Genomic DNA, 26,976 nt, shown 5'->3' on the forward strand with positions numbered 1-26,976 from the left:
GAAGATGTCTTACTATATAAGGGTGAGTCCCAAATCCAATGACTGGTGTGCTTAGATTTCTGTGACTGAATATACACAGACCTGGGGAAGAAAGTCATGTGAGGACAGAAGCAGAGATTGGAATGATGCAGCTACAAGCCAAGAAACTGCCCCAACTACGAGAAGCGGGGAGACAGACAGGCATGAAACCAATTCTCCGTGAGAGCCTCCAGAAGGAGCCAACCCGGCCCACACCTTGATTTCAGATTTCTCATCTCCTAAACTCTTAGAACACAATTCTACTATTTGAAGCCACCCAGTTTGTGGTAATTAATTGTGGCAACCCTAGGAAACGAATACAGTCCTATGTCCTACATATTGGGAGTGGTAATGAAATTTATAGATACTAAAGGTTAAAATGTGGATGGTCTGAATTTGTATGTACATCCAAGTCAAATATGCTCCTCTGAATCGCAGAGGCACAAATTTCATCTCAATGCCTTCTACTGATTCAGAAGAGTTTGCTTTTCATTATATAAGATTACTACTCAACAATTTTTTAAAAGATTTCATTTATTTATTTGAGATAGAGATAGAGGGAGCAAGCATGAGCAGAGGGGAGGGGCTGAGAGAGAAGCAGACTCCCCGCTGAGCAAGGAGCCCTATGCAGGACTCGATCCCAGGACTCTGGGATCATGACCTGAGCTGAAGGCAGACGCTTATCTGACTGAGCCACCCAGGCACCCCTTACTTAATCATTTTTAAGTCAAGTTCAAACAGAGTAACAGAAAGAAGAGACCTTACACTTAGATTTAAATATGAAGAGCCAAAGGCTTTAAAGTGAACTGACTTAATCCACAGAGTCCCCAATCTCTACCTTTTATATGAATCTGAATCTATGTAAGTGCTTAGGGAGCTCTCTCAACAAGAAGAGTGCTTTCTGTTCCAAGGCTGGGTGTTAAGATAAGCCAGGTTAGGCTTCAGAAATAACAGTGAAATCTCAGTCCACAGAAGGTTGGGGGTACAGGACCCAAGCTCCAACATTCCCCAGGGACCCAAGCTGCTAGGGACTCAAAAACCAGGCACGTGGTTTCCCAGGTGGACATGGTAGGGAACTGGGGAGCTCACACCTGCTCTTGGCTGTCCCTGACCAGAAGTGAAGACATCACTGTAAGAAGACAATTCTCCATGGGTCTCTCATGCTTCTCGTCTACTTCTTGTGAGCAAGGCGCTGACTATCCTTTGCTCTGGACTATTTTTTCAAGGCTATTTGCTATACAAAGAGACGGTGTCTCCCTCAGAACAAAGGGAAGGCACGCTCACTGCCCATATAGAAGCTCGGGGTTCTCTGAACTAAACTCAGGTTCCTCTACTATAACACAACCCACTGTGTGAGCAGGTGTCCTCCTGCCCTCCTCACACCAGCCTGTGGGAACTGGAGCTCAGGAAAATGGTGCATAACTAATGATACTCTGGCTACTGCTATTGCTGTAATAAACCATCCTTCATCTCTGACCCTGGAGTCTTGTCTCTTCTACCAGCATCCATGACTGCAGTGGGTTAATCTGTCAGCTTCAAGTAGGATAAAATCTCAGACCCTCCACAGCTCTTGACAGTCACTTCCATTCACAGCTCATTGTTGGAACTAGTCATGTGGTACAACCCAATCCTCCATGCCTTGTTAAAAATGCAAATGACATAGGGGCGCCTGGGTAGCGCAGTTGTTAAGCGTCTGCCTTCAGCTCAGGGCGTGATCCCGGCGTTCCGGGATCGAGCCCCACATCGGGCTTCTCCGCTGGGAGCCTGCTTCTTCCTCTCCCACTCCCCTGCTGTGTTCCCTCTCTCGCTGGCTGTCTCTCTGTCACATAAATAAATAAAATCTAAAAAAAAAAAAAAAAAAAAGTGCAAATGACATAAAGAGACTAAATTCATGCATGTATACAGTCTCACTCCACAGAATGACGGGCAAAAGGCTTGAAGAGGTACTTGACAGAGGAGTAGACTCACTGGTCAATAAACATAAATGGCCAATAAATGCAGAAAAATATGTTCTACTTCCTTAATGATCAGGATGTTAATTAAAACCACAATGAGGACACTACTGACACTGGCGAAAATGAACAAGTCTGATAGTATCAGGTACCAGTGAAAATGTGGAACAAAGTGAACTCATTCACTGCATACTCAACGCACATCAACCCTAACGAACCTCTGGCACATGTATAATCAGGATACATGTGCTCGTGTGCATAAATGCTTAGAGCAACATGGAGCTACAGCAAAGACACTAGAGCCCACGCAGGGGGCCATCAACAGTAGAGTGGGCCTCACAAACACCACAGAGCCAAATAACCAAGTCACAGATGATTACAGAATATAATCCCATGCATGTCAAGATTAAAAGCATGCAAAGCTTAATTGTTTAATATTTAAGGATGCATTTATGTGGAAAAATTATAAAGAAAAGGAGTGATAAAAATTAGGAAGAAGTTCCCTCTGAAGGGGGGAGAAAGGATATCTGAGAGATAGGATTGAGAAGGAGTACACAGTAAATCTCAAAGGTAATGATTTTTGTGTTTTTTAGAAAAACTCTGGTGGGGATACAGGTCTTTGTTTTATCATTACTCTTTATAATTGACAAATATTTTATAAATGTTATTTTACACATATTACAAATATGTAAAGTATATTTATAACATTTTATATAGTATTTAATATTTATATATCTAACAAAATCTAATTTTAATGAGATTTATTTTATTGGAAAATAACAAAATGGTATTTTTAGAAGTTCAAGGTGTGTAAAAAATGAATTAAATTACTTATTTTGAAGTCTGTACCTTCTCTGACTTGAAATAACATTTTTGAACTTGATCGATGCAACAAAAGTCCTTCTTAGCCTTAATTTAAACTCTTCTTTGAACATTGAATGTCATGTTTAACAATATTCAAAAGCCAACTTGTATGGAAAATTCTACAAGTATTCTCACAGAGACAAAGTGTATTTGGGAAGTCTTACCTTTACCACGAGAGCTGCCAGTGCTCCTCCTGACCGCAAGCTTTGGAAACTGAAGCTGCTTTAGGAAATTAGGATTGAAGCAGCACACGCTAGCTAGAAATTACTCTGCATCTGTCCTAACAGTCCCACTATCTCAAAACCTTTTCTTTCTTTCCTCCATACTGATCTACTATTGCTAATAGTACACACAAAAAAATGCATTGTAACAAACCACAGTGGCCATCCCAACTGCTGTGATGCAGAATTTTAGCGTACTTAAAAGTGACTCTAGACAGTGACACTCCTTCTCTATACAAACTGTATAAACAATGTGAACAAATCTTTGCGATTTGTTAGCAAGTCACCTGTGTTTTCCTGGGTGGGAGGTGTCAGCTACATAAACAGATCTGCTTTTTGTGGCTGTTTAGGGTGTGTGTTTCTTACCATACTGTAGGAGCCTGAAGTAGATGAAAAGAAATAAGGTAAAGGGCATTTGCAGATGGGAAGAGCACTGGGCTGAGCAGAGAAATCGGAGCCCCCTTGCTTGCTCTGCCCACCGACTAGCTGTGAACCCTTAGGTGAAACACGCTGTCTTTTCTGATGCAAGACGGATTCATTGCTAAGGTCCCAAACAGTCCCCTACGCTTTTCCTTTTCCCCATTTGTTTCTGTATTTGCTTTCTTCTTCTTTTTTAAGTCTACTCCTTGGGTCCCATGCTTGCCAATGTCATTAATTCACTTGACCAGCATTCACCAAGTGCCTACGGGACACAAGGCCCTGTTCTGTGCACTGGGTGAGAGCAGTGGACACAACAGACAAGAGCCCTGGCTCACAGAGCTTAGTTCATTCAAGTGGGAAAGACAGACAATCCCAAGTTTTTTAAAAAGTAAAATACCTCAAACATGAAAGTATGCCAAGCAGTGATAACTGCTGAAGAAAAGGAACAAAGCGGAGGAAAGGTGGTCAAACTTTTAAAGGGTGTGACCAGGAAGCCGTCCCTGAGGCGGTGGCTGGTGTGTAAAGGCTTGAAGAAAGTGAGGGAAACTTCTGTGCAGGTACCTGGGGGCAAACAATCCTGACAGAGGAAAGGCAGACGAGATGAGCCCCTGAGGTTTGTGCCAGACATGTCTGAAGAAGAGTAACAAGGCCAATTGACTTGATTTACATTTTTAAAGGATCAGGTTAACCGTTAAATTAACAGCAGGCTAAGGAGCAGGGGCAGAGGTGGGAAGACTGGCCGCTGCCAATATTCCGACAAGAGATGAGGAAGGCTTTGGTCAGGCTGGGGGCAGTGGAAGTGGTAGAAGAGAGGAAGCAAGGAGAGCACAAGGTTTTAGCTCGTGTAGCCATTTTCCAAGATAGGAAAAAACTGCAAGAGAAACACGCTTGTTTTCTTTGTGGGTTTTGCCATCGAGAACTCAGTTTTCAATATATGAACACAGTGAACTCTATTAGAATTCAAGGAGAGAGATCAAGGGCAGAGACAGAATAAGTACCCATGACTTATCGTTGCACAAAAAGATGGGTGATTCTGTTTCTGGAAGAACACAAGCGCACCTCATTTTACTGTGCTTTGCTTCCCTGCATGTTTTAGATACTGTGGCCTTTTTTTTTTTTTTTTTTAACAGATTGAAAGTTTGCAGCAACCCCGCACTGAGCGAATCTATTGGCGTCATTTTTCCAACAGCATTTGCTCACTTCCTGTCTCCATGTCACATTTCAGTAATACTTACAATATTTCAAACTTTTAAATTATGACTGTATTTTATTATTACTGTATTATTGTGACCTGTGATCAGTGATTATAACTCATTAAAAGCTCAGATGTTGACTAGCATTTCATAGAATATAGTATTTTTATTTTTTCAATAGTTTATTTACTTATTTTTAGTAATCTCTACACCCAATGTTGAGCTGAAATCACAACCCTGAAATCAAGAGTCACATGCTCTTCTGACTGAGCTAGCCAGGCACCCCTAGCAATACAGTATGTTTGAATTAAGGTATGTGAATTGTTTTTTTAGACATAATACTTTGCATACTTAATAGACTACACTGTAGTGTAAACCTAACTTTTATATGCACTGGGAAACCAAAAAATTCATTTGATTCACTTTACTTCAACATAGGCTTTCTTGCTGTAGTCTGGAACCAAACCCACAATCTCTCTAAGGTGTGCCCGCACATCTATCGATAATAATGTAAATGCCTCTGGGGATGGGACGTGTATACCTCTGTGATGGTGAATTTTATGTGTCAACTTGGGTAGACCACAGTATCTAGATTTTTGGCGAAACATTACTCTAGATGCTTCTATGAAGGTATTTTTTCAGGTTATAATTAAATCAGCAGGCCTTCGGTAAAGCAGATTACTCCCCATAATCTGGGTGGGCATAATTCAAACAAATGAAGAAAAAGGACTGACCTCCCAAGCAAGAAGGAATACTGCAAGTACATGGTCTTCGGACTTGAACTCCAACTATTTTCCTGGCCTACCATGAAGATTTTGGATTTGCCTCCTCTCCTCTCTTCTACATACACACCACACACACACACACACACACACACACATCCTGCTGGTTCTCTTTCTTTGGAGAACCCTAATACAATTTCCTAGGACATGCACTGAAATAATATTTAAAATTTTAAACTAAAAAAAGCAAGGAACAGGGGCGCCTGGGTGGCACAGCGGTTAAGCGTCTGCCTTCGGCTCAGGGCGTGATCCCGGCGTTACGGGATCGAGCCCCACGTCAGGCTCCTCCACTATGAGCCTGCTTCTTCCTCTCCCACTCCCCCTGCTTGTGTTACCTCTCTCGCTGGCTGTCCCTATCTCTGTCAAATAAATAAATAAAATCTTAAAAAAAAAAAAAAAAAAAAAGCAAGGAACAACTTATGAATTGGAAAAATAAAAATAACTATAAATCTCAGGTGCAACACTTAAAATTTATGTGACATCAGTCAAGTACCTATGCATATACGACCATATGTACTTCAACACATAAACTTTACTGTGCCTTTATACATATGTAAACTATAAATGCACATAATATGCTTCCTATCTCAATGGCTACAAAATCACTACTCTTTTAGATTCAAGGCACAGGCCTCTCCTCTGATATTGTCTCAATAAACTCACAGAGCAAACAGAAATACCCAATGTGAATTCACAACCTGAACAAGGTACCCAAAAAACATGAACAGACATTTTACAGATTTTAAATGACACCTAGCAAATGAATACATGGGGAAATGTTCAAATACATAAGCAGTACACAGAGAAATGCTAATTAAAACAATGAGGTACCTTATTGCTTGATCATACCTCATTGGTATGATCATTATGATCATTACTTTCACAATAAAGGAAAAATACTAACTGTAAAGTAAATTTCTTTTCACCAAAGTTAAACAATTTTGAAAACTGTAACTACTAGTGAGAGTGCAGTTGAAGTAGTATTCTAATACGTGATGAGGGGCATTCAAAAGAGATATGAAGTTACAAGTAACGTGTACTAAGTCATAACATTATTCATGGTTTTCATTCCACCTGGAATGAAATATACCTTATACACTTTTTTAAACATCTATGTTTGAAAATAATTCAAAACATCAAAAAAGCAAAAACCATGAAGTTGTTCATTAGAACACCATTCATAATGGCAAAAATGAGGGATAACTTAAATACCTAACAACTGGGATTCATAGATAAGAAAATATGTCACATCTACTCATCAGAATGTTAAACGCAGCTCCATTAAAATGATGCTGATAGGTATTTTCTAGCACTACGGAAAATGATGAACAGGATCTTACATGGAAAAAAAAATCAAGATACAAAACTATGACTCAGTTTCCTTAGAAATATGTACTCAAAAAGACCTAATAGAGAAAGTTATAAGGAAAACTGACAGGAAAATAAAAAATCAAGGTTACTATGTTCAAAAGCATCTTAAATATTATGTTTCTTATTTTTATTTTAAAAAAACAGGCAGAAAAATCTCCAGTAGGAAAAAAAGAAGCACTTAAAATACTCAATGAAGTGCAAATAATTAAAAAAACCTATTCTCTAATAGGAAATAGCTAAAATTATTCTATCATGGAAACTTCTTGAACACATTAAAGAATGCATTTCTTATACAGACATCTCATTTAATAGCAAAATAAAACCATGATGAAGACAAGTTCAAATACAAGGGCTAAAGCTACTTGAACACTTTTTTTTCTCTGTTAATTAAGTGAATATACAAAATAATAATCCTTTCATACTCACCACTGTACCAAGAAACTGAATGCTCATGTTTCCACCTGCTTCTCGAGAAAGACACTGGAAAAGAAAGAAGTATAAAATGAATTCACATTCACATAAAAATGTGTACATGAATGTTCGTAGCAGCATTATTCCTAATAGCCAAATAACCTAAATGTCCATCAACTGGTGCATGGATAAACAAAACATGGCATATTCATACAGTGGAATATTACTGGGCCATAAGAACGAATACAGTACTGACACGTGCAACAACAGAAGGCCGTCACAAAGGACCACGTATTATAGGACTCCACTGAACATGAAATGTCCAGAACGGGCAAATCCACAGAGACAGGAAGTGGATTAGCACAGTTTGGTGGTTCTATGCAGAAGACCCACAGCTGCCCTAGAGACTTCCTGGTCGTCACAACTTCTTGGGCTAGCACAGGCTGCCTAAGAACACACCAAATGTCACATCTTTTCATCAGCGTAGATTACTTTAGACCACTTGTCAAGGAAAGGACTGAAAGAATTTTCTGATTCCCCAAGAAATTAGCGGGGGGAAAGTGAAACTTGGAGCTTCATGGCCCTGTCAACAATTAGGAACGAAAGTAATGAAGATATACATAAACTCTGGCTGTCCTACTGAAGAAAGAACTCTGCTCCTAACTCTAGAGCTGAGTGCCAAGCAGCAGAGATTGCCAATGCCAAGGGTGGAACAGTAAGAAAGGGCAGCAGAGTCTACAGATGCATTAGATAAAGTTGTCCAGGAAAGAGAAGACTAAGGCTTCTTCAGACTGCTCAAGAAAAAGCTGGCCTTCATGCTTGGAAAAGAGACATCTTCGGAAGAATCATCCGGCACAAGTTCAAGAAGTGGCTATGCCTTGGTACCTAAGTAACAGTTACAATAAGAAACGATTCTTTGCTACACCTTATGTGGGGCATTTTGTCAGACTGAGACTGCAGAAGCCCACATTAGAGCAAGTAAGTCTAGGGGAAAAAAGTAAGAAATATTTCTTCAGGAAGAGTTTCCACATCTTTCTGAAGCCCAGAAGTCAAGTCCTATCTAATAAGTCTGAACTCTTAACTTACCATTTTATTCTTCTTGGATGACAGTCTATATACAAAAGTGAATATATGTTAAGTGGTTTCAGAAAGAACTTGTGTTTTCAGTCAAATGACAATTTACTTATCAACTGGCTGAAGTGTTAATATGACATGCTAATTCTGGGAGTGGTTGTTCTTTTACCAAACTTTGAAAAAAAAAATCAGGTCTAAAGCACAGATCAATTTCCTTTGAGGGAGGGAGGGAGGGAGGGAGGGAAGAAGGAAGGAAAGGTGGTTGCCTGAGGGAGAAGGACAGGGAGGAAATGAGAAATGACTGCTAATTAGTAAGGGGTTTCTTTCTGCGTTGGTGAAAATGTTCTACAACTGACTGTGGTGATGGTTTGCACAACTGCGAAGAGACTAAAAAACTGACTTGTGCACTTTGGGTGAACTGTGTGGTATGTGAATTCTATCTCAATAAACCTGTCATAGGGGCGCCTGGGTGGCACAGCGGTTAAGCGTCTGCCTTAGGCTCAGGGCGTGATCCCGGCGTTATGGGATCAAGCCCCACATCAGGCTCCTCCGCTATGAGCCTGCTTCTTCCTCTCCCACTCCCCCTGCTTGTGTTGCCTCTCTCGCTGGCTGTCTCTATCTCTGTCGAATAAATAAATAAAATCTTAAAAAAAAAAAAAAAACCTGTCATAAAAAGTTAGCCTTTGTTTAAAATAACAAGAGGACAACACAATTCTACATCCAGAGAATAGCAAAAACAGACGAACTTCTATGTTATGCAAATATTTGTAAATAAAAAAGCTCAAAGCAAATACAGGATGATTTACGCATATCTAGTTTGAATTTTAGTTTGCTAGAAATGGATAACTAAATAATTCACTGGAAGTAAGTTATACTTTTTTTTCCCCATACAATTCTTACCTGTAAAATTGCTCTATTTATTCCTAACCTGTTCTTCAACAATCTTTCTTTCTTGGGCTACTCAGAAAGGGCCCAACGGCCTCAAAGACTCCACAAAAAATAAAGCAGTTCCAATTAAGCAGCTATGTTTTTTTTAAAGTCCCTGCCACGGACTATCACAGATATACCCTAATTTTGTTCTTTTTAAGAAGTATAGGTTTCAGCCCCAACCCCAATCTTTAAAATCACTCAAGTCATAGAACCCAATACAAATCTCCAGAATTCAAGTTGAGCCCCTGGTTCCCTAATTGAGTGAAGTTTCATCAGTCAGAAGGAAAGTGGATTAATGCACCATGACAGCAAGATGGTTACCCCACCCACAAGTACCGCCCCAGTGACTCAACACAACAGCACTCTGACCAGCACACTCAACGTGGTGTGGTACAGTGAAGAAAACTCAAAATCAGTATTTTTATCCATTAATTTCACTTCTAAGAATTTATCCTAAGGGAAACATCGTGAGTAGGCAAAACGACAACAACAACCAAAAACAAAAGAAGCCCACAGCTACAAAAATGACATCACAGTGCAGTTTACAGAACCTAAAACCTTCAAGCAACCTAAATGATGAACAAAAGAAACTGGTGAAATAAATAATGGTATAATCCATGCAGCCATTGAAAAATCTGAGACATGAAAAATGTTTATAGTATATTTCTAAGTACAAAAAAAAAGGACAAAACAATATGTTCGGAATACATCAGGTTAAAAACTTGTATATGTTAAGGATAAAATTCTAGCACAAATAATGCACATAAAACAGTTAACTATTATTTCTGGGTGGAAGATATTAGTCGGCTTTTCTTTTTGGCTTACCTAATATTCCTATTCTTCCAAATGGGCATACAGAACTTAATAAAGGCAAAAAGAGAAACAGCACAGAATGGAACAAAATCAATTATTTCCCTCAATGTCCTAAGGGATTAAGAATTGAGTCCTGAATCCTGGGTTCTGATACTGGCACTTCTACTTTGGTCAACCATCCATCTATCCATCCATCTGTCCATCAACTATATTGAGTTGAGCACTGCTAGATGAATTAAACTTTACCCTCTGGGAGATTGAAGGAAAGAAGAGAATTCTACAATAAATTATAGGGGCATCTGGCTGGCTTAGTCAGGAGAGCATGCGACTCTTGATCGTGGGGTTGTGAGTTTGAGCCACACATTGGGGGGTAGAGATTGCATTAAAAAAAAGAAAAAAGAAATAAAATACATTATAATTCAATATGATAAATCCCATAGTACAAAACGTACAAAGTATTAATGGATATGAGGCCAGACCAGCTAAATGCTCAGGAAGTTTAAGGAATATTCACAGATACACATTAGAGCTGGGTACTTAAAAATGAGCAGACGTTCTCCAAAAGGGAAACAAACGAAACACTTTTAGTCAGATGGGACAGTTATGCAAATTTCAGATTAAGAAAAAATATGGTGAGTTTAAGGTGTGGTGAATCGTCCCGTATGGAGTGAAGGGGTAAGAAAGGAAAACTGAGAAGGAATTATAGAGCCAGGTCCCATCTTGCACAGAATTCACACTTAACCAAGTTCTTATACTTAAAAACTGGGGAGTAACATGGTTGTTTTAGAAAGATTGACGGTCTGATGTAAGGTTGAGGATACACAGGAATGGGGGAGGAGGTGGGCTGGGAGACCAAGGAAAATGGAGCAGGTAGCAATCACTCAGGTAGGGGGGCTCAAAGGCTAGAGAGAAGTGAACCCAAAAGTAGAACTAAGCCTTTTCGTTCACAGAAACTTAGAATATGGAGGGCAAATGGATCGCAAAATCTACATTTCCTTTTACTTATGAGGAAATTAAAGATGCACGGATATAAAAGTAATTGGCCTACTTTGCAACAGGAGAATAAGAATCCCAACCCAGGGGCGCCTAGGTGGCACAGCAGTTAAGCGTCTGCCTTCGGCTCAGGGCGTGATCCCGGCATTATGGGATGGAGCCCCACATCAGGCTCCTCCACTGGGAGCCTGCTTCTTCCTCTCCCACTCCCCCTGCTTGTGTTCCCTCTCTCGCTGGCTGTCTCTATCTCCTGTCGAATAAATAAATAAAATCTTTAAAAAAAAAAAAAAAGAATCCCAACCCAAGCAGTTGTGCAGGGTTGGGATACCTCTACTGTGCAGGATGGAATATCTCTACAGTCTCAGACCAGATCATTACTTAGATGGTGAGTTCTTTAAGGACAAGGACTATTTCTTACACTTCCTCCTTAATCCCAACAGCATGCAAGTCAGTGCCACAGAGATGGAAACGAAAAATCAACCTTCACCAAGAATTCTGAAATTTCCCATACTATGAAAGACAAGAGTGACCTACACATCTCTCAGTCTTCGACTGTCTAGCAGAAGTTTTAGCTGGGCAGAGTTAGAGGTGTGGCTGTCAAGAAATTAGGGAAAGGCATAATATAGAATGATGTAGATTGAGGACAGGCAATCCAATGATATGCTGACTTCCACGCAGCTGAGATTTTAATAGTAGGAAAATACTGGGGCGCCTGGGTGGCACAGCGGTTGAGCGTCTGCCTTCGGCTCACGGCGTGGTCCCGGCGTTCTGGGATCGAGCCCCACATCAGGCTCTTCCGCTATGAGCCTGCTTCTTCCTCTCCCACTCCCCCTGCTTGTGTTCCCTCTCTCACTGGCTGTCTCTATCTCTGTCGAATAAATAAATAAAATGTTTAAAAAAAAATAGTAGGAAAATACTTAGTGAAAGCATTGCCATTACTACAAACCCAGGACTCAATCCAGAAGCAGTTAACTCTTCCTTCCTCAGAAGCCTGAGGCAGAGATCCAGAATCCAGTCCATATTTACCAGAAAAGAATCAGCACAATTAATCACCTCTGTCATGCAGCAACACACTTAATCCTAACAGCTGTTCAGAATGAGAAATTTTCTGACTGAAAAGTGTGACTGTTGGATTCTGGGAAGATGGCAGTGGTGGCATGGTTTCTGAATCTTCCAAAGAAACACCGAAGAGGCCCAGAGGCAACAAACAGCCCTAGCATCCCAAATGTTGTCTACAAATACCGCTTCCCACTCCAAGAAATCAAGGTTTCTCGCCAGAATGGCTAATCCTGGGTTTGGGGCAGAAATGAGGCTGCTATATCTTGTCACACCAGAAAGTAAGGGAGCTATCAAAGATTGGGGCCATGTTAGAAAGACTCAGGACTGAAAAAATGCCCTGGCCAGAGCTGGCGAAGTCTGACCATCAATAAGGATTATAACTGCAACGGATTAAAGCAGACCAAGTACGTTTGAACCCATGAGTTCAAAGTGGATAGCAGAAACAAAAACAGAACACCCTAATTTAGTCACTCTTGGAGAATGATAGGGAACCAACTCTTTGGGAACTGGAAAGTCAAGGGAAAGGATCCAGCATTTATCTTTTCTATGAAAACTGTAGTCCTGGATAACCCAAGAAGCAGTCGAGGTAGAGTTTCTCTTTAAAGAATTAATCCTGGTATTAATGAATAAAAATGACAACATTGGAACATCTTTGTTTTGTAAACCTTAATGAATTTATTGACCGAAGCTTGAGCATCAACAGAGCGGTGACCAGACAGTATGTGTCTCTTACAGAGGCACACCACACCATTTTATGACTCAGTCATGCCAAAGATAATGGCACTCAAATCTGATTACACCTCTAGATCCAAATATCAATTTATAGAAAACAAAGGAGGGGGACATGTTAAACCACATCACTGGTATGCCATCAGCTCCGTTCTGACAGTGGAAAACTGTACAAGACAAACGATCCCATTCCTTCAACAAATAAAATGCAAAGAATTAAAAAAAAATTCTATAACCATTTCCCTCCAGCTACTCTCCCCTTGTCCTTTACAGCCAGACTCCTTAGAAAGTTGTCTCTCTTCATGGTCTCTACATTGTCCCTTTCCATTCTCCTATGAACCTGTTCCCATGTGTTTTCCCCCACTGTTCATCTATAGTCCTTCTCATCAAGATCACCTATGATTTCCACGTTGCCTTACCTATCAGTTGGCTTTGTCCTCATCTTATCCAGCAATGCTATGAACTGTTGATGATTCTCTTTCCCAAATATAATTCTTTCACTGACTTCAAGGATACCCATGCCCTTGGTTTTAGTCCTACCTCCTTGGCACTTCTTTCTTAGCTTTCTTCATCTCTTCGATCAATTTCTACCAGCAGGAGGGCCCCAGGAAGCCCAGTCCTCAGCTCTCTCCTCTTTCCCATCAACTTTCTTCCTGTCTCATCTCATCCACATCCATGCTTCTCCCCAGTCCCAATGTCCATCCTAAAATAAATCAACTTCATTGGAGGATAACTTATGTACAAAAGACTGCATTCCATTTAAAGCATTGAATTCAATGATTTTTTTTTTTTTTTAAGATTTTATTTATTTATGTGACAGAGAGACAGCCAGCGAGAGCGGGAACACAGCAGGGGAGTGAGAGAGGAAGAAGCAGGCTCCCAGCGGAGGAGCCCGATGTGGGACTCGATCCCGGAACGCCGGGATCACGCCCTGAGCCGAAGGCAGACGCTTTAACGACTGCGCTACCCAGGCGCCCCCTGAATTCAATGATTTTTGACAATTTTAAGAAACCACCACCACAATCAACATACAGAACATTTCCACCACCTCCAATATGTTTTTCCTATCCTTTCACAGTCCAATCTTGGTCCATGCCCCCAGGCAACCACTGATCTAAGAAATGAGTTCATTTTATTCACCAAATGGACATTGTTTCAGCACCATTTAAGAAAATTTTGCATTAAAATTCCTTAGCATCTTTGCCAATAATCAACTGACCACCTATACCTGGATCTACTTCTATACTTTATTCTGTTCTACATATCTATCTCCCAATGCCATACTGTCCCGATACTGCTGTTCCATAATTAGTCTTGAAATCAGATTATATAATTCTTCCAACTTTTTGTTTCTTTTTAAAAATTGCTTGACTCCTATGTTTTTTCAACTACCAGAATTTTTTTTTTTGGTGGTAAAAAAACATAACACAATTTACCATTTGTAAGTACACAGTTCAGTGCGTTAAGTATATTTATGTTGTTGTGAAACAGATCTTCAGAACCCTCCCATCTTGAAAAATCTGAAATTCTATACCCACTAAACAACAACTCCCCCTTCCTCCCTCTCAATAGACCCTGGTAACCACCATTTACCTTCTGTTTCAAGGAATCTGACTGCTTTAAACACCTCATATAAGTAGATGCATACAGTATTTGTCTTTTGTTGTCTGGCTCACTTCACTTAGCATAATGTCCTCACGGTTTAACCATGTGACGGATTTCTTTCCCTTTTACAGCTGAATATAATCCTAGTGTATGTATATACCACATTTTGTTTATCCGTTCATCTGTGATGGACATTTTGGTTGCTTTGACCTCCTGGCTATTCTAAATAATGCTGCAATGAACTGGGGTGTTCAAATAACTCTTTAAGACCCTGCTTTCAATTCTCTCTGATATATATCTAGAAGTGAGATTGCTGGACCACTCAGTAGTACTACTTTTAATCTTCTGAGGAACTCTCATACTGTTTTCCATACAAGTTGTGCCATTTTACAATTCTGCCAACAGTGTACAAGGATTCCAATTTCTCCATGTTCTCACCAAAACTTGTTACTTTCTGGGTTTTTTTATTGGGGGGGGGGGGTAGTAGCCATTCTAATGGGCATGAGAAGATATCCTGTCATTTTGATTTACACTTCTATGATGATGAGTGATGTTGAGCAAATGTCCATATGTTTGTTGTCTGTTTGTATATCATCATCAGAGAAATGTCTATTTAAGTCCTGTGTCCATTTTCAAAACAGGTTACTTTTTGGGGCACCTGGGACAGTCAGTTATGCTTATGACTCTTGATTTCAGCTTGGGTCATGATCTCAGGGTCCTGGGATTGAGCCCCAAGTTGGGGCTCCTCACTCAGCGGGGACACTGCCAGAGATTCTCTCTCCCCCCGCCCCTCCCCCTCCCCGCTCACACACTCCCTCTCTAAAATAAATAAATAAATAAATCTTATTTTAAAAAAAGATTTAATTTATTGAGAGAGACAGAGCACACAAGCGGTGGGGGATGGGCAGAGGGAGCAAGAGAAGCAAACTCCCTGCTAACCAGGGAGCCCGATGTGGGGCTCAATCCCAGGACCGCAGGACCTGAGCCAAAGGCAGATGCTTAACCATCTGAGCCACCCAGGCATCCCTAAATAAATCTTTATACATAAATAAGTAAATAAATAAATAAATAAATAAGGTTCGTCTTGTTGTTAAGTTGTAGTTCTTTATACATTCTGGATATTAACCCCTTATCAGATACAGGATTACAAATATTTTCTCCTACTCACTCTGCTGTTCGTAGTCCTTTGATGCACACATGTTTTTAAGTTTAATGTAGTCCTATTTGTCTGTGTTTGCCTTTGTTGCCTATGACTTTGGTGTTACATCCAAGAAACCAGTGTCCAGTGTCATGAAGCTTTTGGCCTCCATCTTCTAGGAGTTTCATGGTTTTAGGTATAACATTTAGGTCTTTAATCCATTTGAGTTAATTTTTATGTATGGTGTAAGATCCTTTTGTATGGGCAGATCCATGCTTTGAGAGAAAATCTACAGGCCTATGACTATGGAATCTATGTTTTCAATTCCCATTTGTCCTATGAGTTCAAGACTCACAGAGACAACTGTTAACTGGACCTTGGATGTCTAATGTACATGTTAAACTTACTAAGTTCAAACAGAATTATTGATTTGCCTCCCCAAACCTGCTCCTCCCCCACCTCCCATCTCAGTAAACACTGCCATCCCTCACTCAGTTGCTTACGCTTCATTCTTTAACTTCCTTCACACCTGGTATCTGATCTGTCAATCTTTTCTGCCTTCCCACCCAAATATATGTCAAATTAGTTTGCTTCTTAACCATCTCCCCCGCTACCACCTTAGTCTAAGCCAAGACCTGACAAACTCTTTTTGTAAAGGGCCATGTAGTAAATGTTTTAGGCTTTGTGAGGCAAAATTGAGGATATGATGTAGCTAGTTACAGAACAAGAGAGAAAAGAGATTTTCATGATTTTTTTTGGACAACATTCAAAAAATAATAATACCCAAGCACAATTTTTTGGTAACACTAATAAGGAAAATGGAATTCTTTTACTTAGGGATAAAATTCTGTTTAATTGGGGCTCAAAGTTAGTGTTCTCTATCACCAAAATCAATGGCAAATACGCATCTGTTAATGCTGATCTGCAATGAGATTTTACCATTTCACTTTTTTTTTTTTTAAGATTTTATTTATTTATTTGAGAGAGAGAAAGTAAGTGCGAATGAAGGAGAGTGGCAGAGGGAGAAGCAGGCTCCCCACTGAGCTGGGAGCCCAATTAGGGGCTCGATCCCAGGACCCCAGGCTCATGACCTGAGCTGAAGGCAGACACTTAATCTACTGAGCCACCCAGGTGCCCCGCTATTTCACCTTTGACAATACCTTTCCCCACAGACAGGTACTGCTAAATACTGATGACAATCCACAGGCATCGGACTTTACTTAAGCATATTCATTGCTTGCAAGGCATTTCCTGATATTTGCCTTTAGTCTAATACCACTTCCAATTTTAGGCTAGCTGGAAGATCCTCAACTGTACAATGAAATGGATATTTAAAATATGGAAATTTTCTTTGCTGCTGAAACTGTCGTTCACTTCTTGTTTTAATCTTTTCACAGCCTGGGAAGTGTAAAAAGCAGCTTGACATTAGTTGTGATTCAAACATTAATTGTTGTCAAATGATATTACCACAGTATAGATTTTGCATGTAAGTTCTGTTTTGTCTTGCAATTTTAGGTTGAATTCATTAACGAACACGAAATCTGCAGCATAAGCTAATTTTCAAAGCCATTCAATGTTTGATAACAGTGGCTGAGGGTGGTTCTTCTTGTTCGGAAAAATTTAAATCTTGGTTCTAAGCTCAAAAACATCACAATAACCTTTACAACTGCTAAGCCACTGAATTGCTGTGTGATAGGGAAAATCAGGGTATTAAGGTTCTACTTAACAAAAATTCCAGAAGCAGTCATAGCAAATAAAAAAACAAACGAACGTGGCTATATTCTGGTAAAGCTGTATTTATGGACGCTGAAATCGAAATCTAACATACTTTCCATGTGTCATGAAATATCATCCTTCTTTAAATTTTTTCCAACCATTTAAAAATGTAATAACCACTCAACTTGTGAGCCATACAGAAAGAGGCCATGGGCTGGCTTTGACCGACTCCTGGTCTCAGCCAACAGCAACTCTCACCTGGACGACTACAGTGATCACACAAATGGTTTGCTTACTTCCACCACTGGTCTCCTGTGTCCATCCTCCTCACAGCAGTGATTTTAAATCACGTCGTATCATTCTTCTATTCAAAACCCTTCAAAAGCTTCACAGGAGGAATTGAATAAAACCCAAACTTTTTGGCCTACAAAGACCCTGTCCAATCTAATCCCTGCCCATCTTCTTCCACTCTCCCAAACTCTACTCAAGACGCTGGCCTTCCCCCGGGCCTCTGCACAAATCAAGCTTGTTCCGGTCTCAGCCTTTGCACTTGCCATTCCTGCGACTTGGGACTTTCACCCCCTAAATTTTTGCGTGGCTGCCCCCTTCTCCTCATAGGTCTCAACTCAATGTAAGCTATTCAGAAACAACTTTCTAGCCACCCACCACTCCTTTAGGTACTTTCTATGAATTATCCTGTCTTATAGCCGTTATCAACCTTCTCAGTACTCAAATTACCTTATTTATGTATTTACATGTTTGGTATCCACATCCCCGTTGTAAATGTTGTACATGTTATGGGGGGGAGGGGCACAAACAGGAGAGAGACGGAGAGAGACAGAAAAAGAGAAGTACCCAAACCTGACATAGCTCAGCAATAAGGACTGATGTAATAAAAAAAAAAAAAAAATAGGGAAAAGAATTTCATTCAAACTGGAATTTACCTCCATACAAAAACCAGGAGTATACAATTTTCCCACAGTTTATGATTAAGACAATTAGGTTTTAGAATTCACAAAGAACAAAGTATCAGAGCTTACAAAGAGTCAGAGACATGCCAAAACAAATATGAACTGACCATTTGATAAGTTAATAACAGAAAGTAAAATAAAATAAAAATTAAGACTTATTTTCATGAAACATATCCCATCCTTATTCAAATATTTTCTCCAAGTGTTTTTTACCCCTTTTCCTATTTTAAGTGGCACTTCAGAGCTAGATAAAAACTTCCTTCTGTTCTTATTTTGATTCTCTGCTCCAACATTTATAAAATATACACTTTTTTTTCCTTTAAAGAAAAGCATATTCAAGAAGTAAGACTTTGATTACTGAAACAACTTCAAGATTTGTGAGAATCAAATTCCTACAAATTAGCAAAGGCTATTCACTCAAAAAAAGCAAAACATTCACAAAATAATAAATGCTCCAAAAATATCTTTCTGGGATAATGAAATCAGAGGCAATTTCCACCTTTAAACGTAATCTCACTGAACAGTAAGAGGAAGAAATAGTAATAGTTTTCTTTTTCCCCTCACTGATTTCCAGCACGATAACGTGTGGTAAAGGCCATTACTCCGGGATTTGTCTTATCGCTCTCCACTGCAGCTGCCTGCATTCTTTTCCACATTTACCACAATCAGTGTTTATACTATTCAAAATTCTCTCCTTCTGGCAGCTACTAAAATATCATTTTCTAGTAAACAGATAGTAGAGGAGAAAAAAAAAATACTTGGGGGGAGGACCAGGGGGAGACACAGAACGACATTTTCCCATTATAGTAAATTTTTAAAAGCGGCTCCAAATCATAAAACCAATGCCACCAGAGACGAGAAAACTGCTAAGCTTCTGGGACTCCATTACAAAAGCAGTAGAGGTGTCCAAATTAATATTTTAAATTATAGTTGTAAATACATCCCAGCTGTTAAATTGTGATTAAATTTTTCGAAGCATAGTGAACGGAGTTATTTCTGTTCTCCTGGTGGGCTTGTTTCTAAGATGTGTAACTGTAATTGATGTTTTCAGGAATGTGAAAAGGAGATGGTTAATAATTACTCTCTCATTTCCTACTTCTTTGGGAAAAAAGCCAACCTCCACTTACGAAGTTATATATTTATATATCCTATACATCCTAAGTAGATGGTTTCATATTACATTTGATAACTCTAGAGTAATCACATGCACATAGTACAAAATAACAGCTAATTACTTCTAAGGGGATGGAGAGAAACAGCTGAAAAACATGGAAAACATTTATTTTGGGACTAAAAACAGAAACACTTCCAAATCCACTTTTTTTTTTTTTTCTGGTACTGGCAAAGTATAAGCAAACACATAAGCCACTTCATTTAATTTTCTAACTAAAATATTATTAAAATATGTACTTTAGCATCTATACCCATTTTTTAGGATTATAACAGAAGTTTGTTCCCAGAGGTTGTGAGAGTTACTTTCATCTAAAAAACGAAAGAAAAGAAAACAGCTTCTTTTTAACTTCCCTTACTCAAGAGGTATGAGACTCAATTCATGTTCTTCAAAAACAGGGAAGTTTAAAATTGAAAAATCTATTCAAACTCTGTGTAGACAAGCACTTGAAAACATATCACAGACAATTATTCAATCTGCAAACACAATTACAGCTCTATCATATGCACGTACTTATAATATAAGAGTCTATATTACAGAGGCCCACTGAGCATTTTAAGCTATCAAGTTATGTAACCTATTTAACATTGCAATCAGTTCACAAATAATCCATTTAATCTGGTGTTCTGTAGTAAATAACATGACATTCATGTGACACTATTCCAAATGTGTCTGCTTTAACATAGAAAATTAGTTCCACTTAGTTGAGTATCAATAACCTATTCAATGTAGAGTGCACTAGTGCTGCAGTCAGCTTTGTACTGTTATTTATCATAAATTTATCTTCTCTTGAAAATATTTAAGGAAGAATATGAGAAATAAAAAGAAAAAAAGCCTTCAAAGGTACATCATGAATAGCTTCACATCACAGAAATGCAGAGATTGTTAGACCTTAGCAGGATCTCGAGATATTTTCAAAAGTATTTAGCTACTCTTCAGGCCCGTAGACAACCTGCTGTGAGCAGGTGGATAGAAGAAATCATGCCACACAAAGAAACAGGCCAATAGCAGTTAGTCGGCAGCTCTGCTTGCAAATGTTCAAACAACGTGACCACGTAAAATGAAAATCTAGTATGTAAAATGCTAGCAAGAAACAACACATTAAATCCCAGTAGACAAATTACACTGTAAGAAATGGAAGACTATTTGAGTTGTTCAAAGTAAAACTGAAGAGCCTCTTTCAAGGTTAAAAAGACTGCTTCACAGGAATATAGTCACAGAAATTTAAAAAAAAAAGAAGAAGAAGTAGTTCTATTTGACCAGCACGTTCCAAGCCAGAAAGGTGCTAGGGTGTACGAAGACAATCCACTGAGCTCTACATGCACGGAACACAGCAAATCTTTTGTTACAACACTTTATATGCTATAGGCAGGAAATCATTCCGCGTATTAAAAGTAGTCCTAAAGGGGCGCGTAGGTGGCTCAGTCCTTGAGCGTCTGCCTTCGGCTCAGGGCGTGATCCCAGTGCTGTGGGATTGAGCCCCACATCAGGCTCCTCTGCTAGGAGCCTGCTTCTTCCTCTCCCACTCCCCCTGCCTGTGTTCCCTCTCTCGCTGGCTGTCTCTCTCTGTGTCAAATAAATAAATAAAATCTTAAAAAAAAAAAAAAAAAAAGTAGTCCTAAAATAAAATGTGAAAAGTTCATCAACAGTATGATAAATTCATCTTCTGTTTAAAAATGAATTTAGTTCATCTACTCCTAATTCCAAATGACAAAAACCAAAACTGTGGCTGACACATAGAGGAGCAAAAAAAACCAGTATGTTTTTCTTCTATGAGCACTCTCTTATTTATGAAAGGTTTTGTTTGTGAGCTAACCACTAGCCCACTTGTCTACTGAGAACATGGAATGTGACTAATGAGATTGAGGAACTAAATTTTCCATTTTATTTAACATTAAGTAATATAAATATAGAAGCTGTGGAACATACTTTTCCTTACACACAATTTCACTGTTCTGGTATGACTGCATTTCACATTCATTGTTCTGTTGCTTAAGCTGTTATTGGTATATTCTCATACGCACGTCAGGTGTATGTGTTGTTTCTGATATCACATTAATAATTTTTCATATTATTTTGTCTTAAAATGCTAACATTTTTAATATACTGAGTTAAACAAAATGGATTAGTGAAATTAATCTCACTTGTTTTTACTTTCTTAATGTGTCTACTAAGAAACTTAAAATTGCATGTATATGGCTCATTAGATTTCTATTGGACAATGCTGCCCCAAGCTATAACCTTTTTTTTAAAGATTTCATTTATTTGAGAAAGAACAAGTGGGGGCGGGGCAGAGAGAGAGAGAAGCAGACTTCCTGCTGAGCAGGGAGCCCAACGTGGGGCTCAGTCCCAGGACTCCAGGATCATGACCTGAGCCGAAGGCAGACACTTAACTGACTGAGCCACTCAGGTGCCCCTCATTCTATAACTTTTTAAATTGGTAATTTGAAAATGAGACTATACCTTCCCACAACAGAAATGAGAAATGATTGTAGGTTCTCAGATTATACCACTAAGACCTATTTTATAAACATCATTACTGATGGACTCCCCATTTGTATTGGGAATAGTAGGAAAATACTGGTATATAGCTAACAGAAAAAAAGAAATACTCTCACTTTATTTTCTTTGAATGATATTTGAAGAAAACTTGGTTTAATTATTAGATGAAGAAACAGATTAAAAACTTATACAAATTCTAGAGGACCTAGAAGTATCTTCAAAAGTTTTCAACGTTCATGTCCTCAATTCTTTAGTATAAATTACTTCATTTCAAAATACAGTGACCTCCCTCCTTCCAGATACACGCATCACTAGCTCTATACTTAAAGTTATTAACAATGATTAGAATTTTTGTCCATGAAAATGAATTTCTAGATGTCAGAAGAGAAAAAGACTTAAAGCAGCCATGTGGGTAGGTTGAAGTTAAGAGGCTGTGCAGTAGACTTAGTGAACAATGAGTAATTAGGCATGCTGGATAAGACAGAGCTCAAGCAATGAGTGCACAAACTTCTGAGAGAAAGGAAATCAGGAATAGTCTGAAGTGAACCTTTTTCTATACCTATCAATAGGTGGTATTATTGGCCTTAAACAGCTTAGGAAAAAAAGAAAGATATTTACTTGATTGGAAAGAAATGTGCTTGGTAAGCATGATACTTTTGGAAGTTGGTCTTTGTTCTCACAAAAACTATGGTGATTCTGTATCCACAGAGATCAAGCTGCCATGTTATCTAATAGAGTATAGCAGAAGGCTGGGAGTTAAAGAGAATTGATAAAATATCTAAGAAGACTGTCACACAAATATAGTGTAATTCGATGTAGTCTTAGAGAAATAAAATCTAAATCTTAAAAGTAGACAGATATTTTTCTGTTTTTGAAGATTATATTCATTCATTTCAGAGAGAGAGAGAATGCACATGAGCGGGGGTGGGGGGGTGGGGGTGGGGGTGGAGGAACAGAAGCAGACTCCATGCTGAGCAGAGCCTGACACAGGGCTCAATCTCACAACCCTGAGATCATGACCTGAGCTGAAAACAAGAGTTGGATGCTCAACCGACTGAGCTACCCAGGCGCCCAAAACAGATTTATTTCCGAAATTACAAAATGCAAGATGACTATCTATGCATTCATCCACTCATCCATTTGTCCAGTTACTGAGCCTTTACATGTGCCAGGAATTCAGCATGGCATGAACTGAAGGTCAAATCAAATCTGAGAAGTCCGATCAATTAAAGGAAGTTAGTAACCTATGAAATTCAGTATCCAAATGATGGTACATGCCAAATTACAATTTATTTTTAAAGCAATTAATGGATAATATTAAGCTCATGAGGTTTACCAATGAAAACGAGGAAAGTAAACAGATAATCTGATACGACTGAATTAGAATGGATGAATAGGAAGCTGATTCCTAAAGCAAAGGTACACTTCCTTGCCAACTATTTTATCATCTCATCAGAAAAAGATGTTAACTGCTACTTTTCATGTAGTCACAGAGATTCAGTAATAAAACTAAATAGGTGCTAAATACTCACATATTCTTTTTTTTTTTTTTTTTTTTTAAAGATTTTATTTATTTATGTGACAGAGAGACAGCCAGCGAGAGAGGGAACACAGCAGGGGGAGTGGGAGAGGAAGAAGCAGGCTCACAGCGGAAGAGCCTGATGTGGGACTTGATCCCGGATCGCCAGGATCACGCCCTGAGCCGAAGGCAGACGCTTTAACGACTGCGCCACCCAGGCGCCCCTAAATACTCACATATTCTTAAGAAGCTAGGCTAGCTACCTAGTAGAACAGACTAAGAACTACAAAACCAACAATTTTGCCCATCTCCCACTTCAAGAGAAAAATGAAAGAAATTAAAAATATAATCAGTGGAAGTTGAATTCCTAATCTAAGAACTCAAGGTTGAACACTTTAAGCTAAGTGAAAGGGATGTGATGAGAATCACTTGATTTTCCATGTATCTCCTGGATTTTGAGGGACATCTAGGTAAGATCAACAATCGTTTTGGTGACAAAGCAGGAAGAGAAGAGTTTAATGAGGCATGCATTTATAATATTTCTTGTGGCCCAGATGTGGATCGTGCAGAAGAGGCTCATCCTGGGTCATTATGAGAGACCCTGCTCAACAGGAAAATCTGGAGGGATGTGAATCAGGAGAGTAAAGGCAACTGGAAAAGACAGAGCAGGATTTAAGGGTTCTACTGGTGAGAAATTCTCCCAAATCCTCAAAAGTGTCCTTGAAGACGCCAGGCAACTTTGCACATTTGCCATGTCTCCAAAATAATGAATGACAGGTTACGGTAGCCCGGATCACCCTAGTTCTTCCTACCATGTTCCTCCCCTCTTTACCGCAAACCGCAACTTTGAAGAGAACCCAGATGGCAAGGAAGAAGTGGAGAGGATATAAAGCAAGAGAGAAACAAGCAACAACACTCTCATCTTTCTCATAAATATTTCTGTCTGAGGTGGAACTGAGTCCAGGAAGAGAGGTTCTACCCGTTTTGAAATTACAATGAACTAGATTTTTAAACACACCCTCTCCCAGGGCACCTAGGTGGCTCAGTTGGTTAGGCGTCTGCCTTCAGGTCAGGTCATGATCTCAGGATCCCAGGATCTGCTCAGCAGGGAGTCTGCTTCTCCCTCTGCCTCTCCCTCTGTGCACTCTCTCGCTCTCAAATAAATAAATGAAAAATAAAAAAATAAACACACCCTCTCCTAAGTAGAACACTGATTGCATATTCCCTAGTAACAACCATATGACAGAATTGTTTGTGATTTTATGTAGGGGAGGAAAGAATAAGCTGAGAAAATGGGTTTGAGAGAAGAATTATAAAAAAAGTTCCTTCTAGGGGTGCCTGGGTGGCTCAGTCAGTTGAGCATCTGACTCTTGATTTTGGCTCAGGTCATGATCTCTGGGTCTTAAGATCAAGCCTTATCCTGGGATAGAGCCTCCACAGCAGGCTCTGCACACTATGGGGGGTCTGCTTGAGAGTCCCTCTCTCCCTTTCCTCTGTCTCTGCCCCTTCCCCCATTCCCATGCTCTCTCTCTCTCTCAAACAAATGATTCTTTTTTTTTTTTTTTTAAGATTTTATTTATTTATTTGACAGAGAGAGAGACAGCCAGTGAGAGAGGGAACACAGGCAGGGGGAGTGGGAGAGGAAGAAGTAGGCTCCCAGTGGAACAGGGAGCCTGATGTGGGGCTCAATCCCAGGACCCTGGGATCATGCCCTGGGCTGAAGGCAGATGCTTAAAAACTGAGCCACCCAGGTGCCCCCCAAACAAATAATTCTTAAAGAAAAAAAAAGTTCCATTTGTGCAGTAGTTACGTGGTTAAAAAAAAAAAAAAAGATAAAAGAAGGTCAATTATTAGGAAGTACTCAGAATGTTTTCTCAATAACTATCTAAATGAATCTTGTTCTACAATGAGGTACCACTTCACACCCATTAGAATAACTGTAAAAACAGAACAACAAAACCACCAGAAAATAACAAGCATTGGTGAATATGTGCAGAAGTTGGAATTCTTGTGCATTGCTGGTGGGAAAGTAAAATGGTACAGCTAATTGTGGAAAACAGTATAGTGGTTCCTAAAAAATTAAACACAGAATTACTACATGAGCCACTAACAGAGGATCAGGATTCACAAAATATGAACTTTTATGATTCAGTAAGAAAAAGATAAACACTCCAATTTAAAAAAAAATGGGCAAAAGCCGTGAACAGGCAGTTTGCAGAAAACAGGAGTGTCAATAAATAGAACTTTAAAATGCTCATTGTCATTACTAACCAATATATAATAAAACCACAAAGAGATACCATCTAAACCCACCAGTCAGGAAAAACTTAAGTAGTCTGGATACCAAAAGTTACCTAGGATGTGAGCAAAATTGTTAAAGGCAGATTCCTGGGTCCAAATCCTGGCTCTTCCATTTCTTAGCAGAATGTCTTGGGCAAACAATTTAGTATTTTTAAATGCCTCAGTTTCCCAACTGCAAAATGCAGGGTAACACTAGTACATTGGATTGGTGTGAGGATTAAATACTTTGATACAGATGAAGTGTATAGAAGAGTCAGTGCCTGACACAATTTTAAGTATACAATTGGGTTTTCTTATTATTCATATTATTGATAGCAGCAGCACTGTTGGTAGACATATACACTGGTACAACCACATAGGAAAAACCATTCAGCATTACTGTGCAGGATTAAGAATACACAGTCCCTGCAACCAGCTGTTCTACTGGCATATTCCTTGAAGAAACTCTTATTTCAAGAAGAAACATACAGAGACACATTCATAGAAGCAGTGTTTGTTCTGAAAACAAAATAAGTAACACAAATATCTAACTAGGGGATAAAGAATAAATCGTGGTATATTAATATGACTTAACGACATATAGCATGGAAATAAATAAAGCTACATGCATCCAGATGACCAATCTCACAAACATAATACTGGAGGAAAAAGCCACTCACAGAAGCACTGAGAGAGTATGGTGCCAATGATGTAAGCTCAAAGACATTAACATACTGTTTACAGCTGTACTGTATATATAACATTCCTAAAGAAGAAGGGAGGGATGCATTTAAAATGCATTTAAAAATGCAATTTAAAAACTGGGATGGTAGTTACCTCTAGGGGGCAGGAGAAAGGATTTAATTAAGGAAGAGCACAGAGGAAAGGCATTAGTATTGGTAATGTTTCCTTTTTTAATCTAGATGGTAAGTAATTGGGTTTCTGTTGTGTTCTTTAGCTTTTGGATAGATTAATACATATTCGTTTATATAAAATATTTAATAACAAGAAGTCCAAAAGTAGGCACAAAAATCCAGGGGGAAAAAGCCCAGCCATTATTACTGTAAAATCACTTGAAAAACACTTGTGGTCCTATCCACCACGTAGTTCTTCTTTGAAACACACGGTAGCATTTTCGCAGTTGTTTGTTTGGAGGTATTGAGCTGAAAGTCTTGGGCAACTCAGCCCAGGAGGTCAGCACAAAGAAAAGGGAGCCAGGCATAAACCCTGAAGATCTGCCCAGG

General features: G+C 39.2%; 2 protein-coding genes and 1 pseudogene across 11 annotated transcripts in view; 2 read left to right on the top strand and 1 right to left on the bottom strand.

Annotated features, from left to right (window-relative positions):
* Window positions 1–26,976, top strand: part of GGACT (gamma-glutamylamine cyclotransferase) — a 184,341-nt gene that overhangs the window by 114,421 nt on the left and 42,944 nt on the right. The gene's annotated exons all lie outside the window — the stretch shown is intronic.
* Window positions 1–26,976, bottom strand: part of PCCA (propionyl-CoA carboxylase subunit alpha) — a 391,229-nt gene that overhangs the window by 65,174 nt on the left and 299,079 nt on the right. For all 9 annotated transcript variants that reach the window (XM_026493544.4, XM_057307315.1, XM_057307311.1 and 6 more), the window contains one exon: window positions 7,248–7,301. In XM_026493544.4, coding sequence (XP_026349329.1) covers window positions 7,248–7,301 — 54 coding nt within the window. The remainder of the gene's footprint in view (window positions 1–7,247; window positions 7,302–26,976) is intronic.
* LOC113251508 (39S ribosomal protein L47, mitochondrial-like) lies at window positions 7,170–8,397 on the top strand (annotated as a pseudogene).

This window comes from Ursus arctos, unplaced genomic scaffold (assembly GCF_023065955.2).
Source record: "Ursus arctos isolate Adak ecotype North America unplaced genomic scaffold, UrsArc2.0 scaffold_10, whole genome shotgun sequence".
Taxonomy (NCBI): Eukaryota; Metazoa; Chordata; class Mammalia; order Carnivora; family Ursidae; genus Ursus; species Ursus arctos.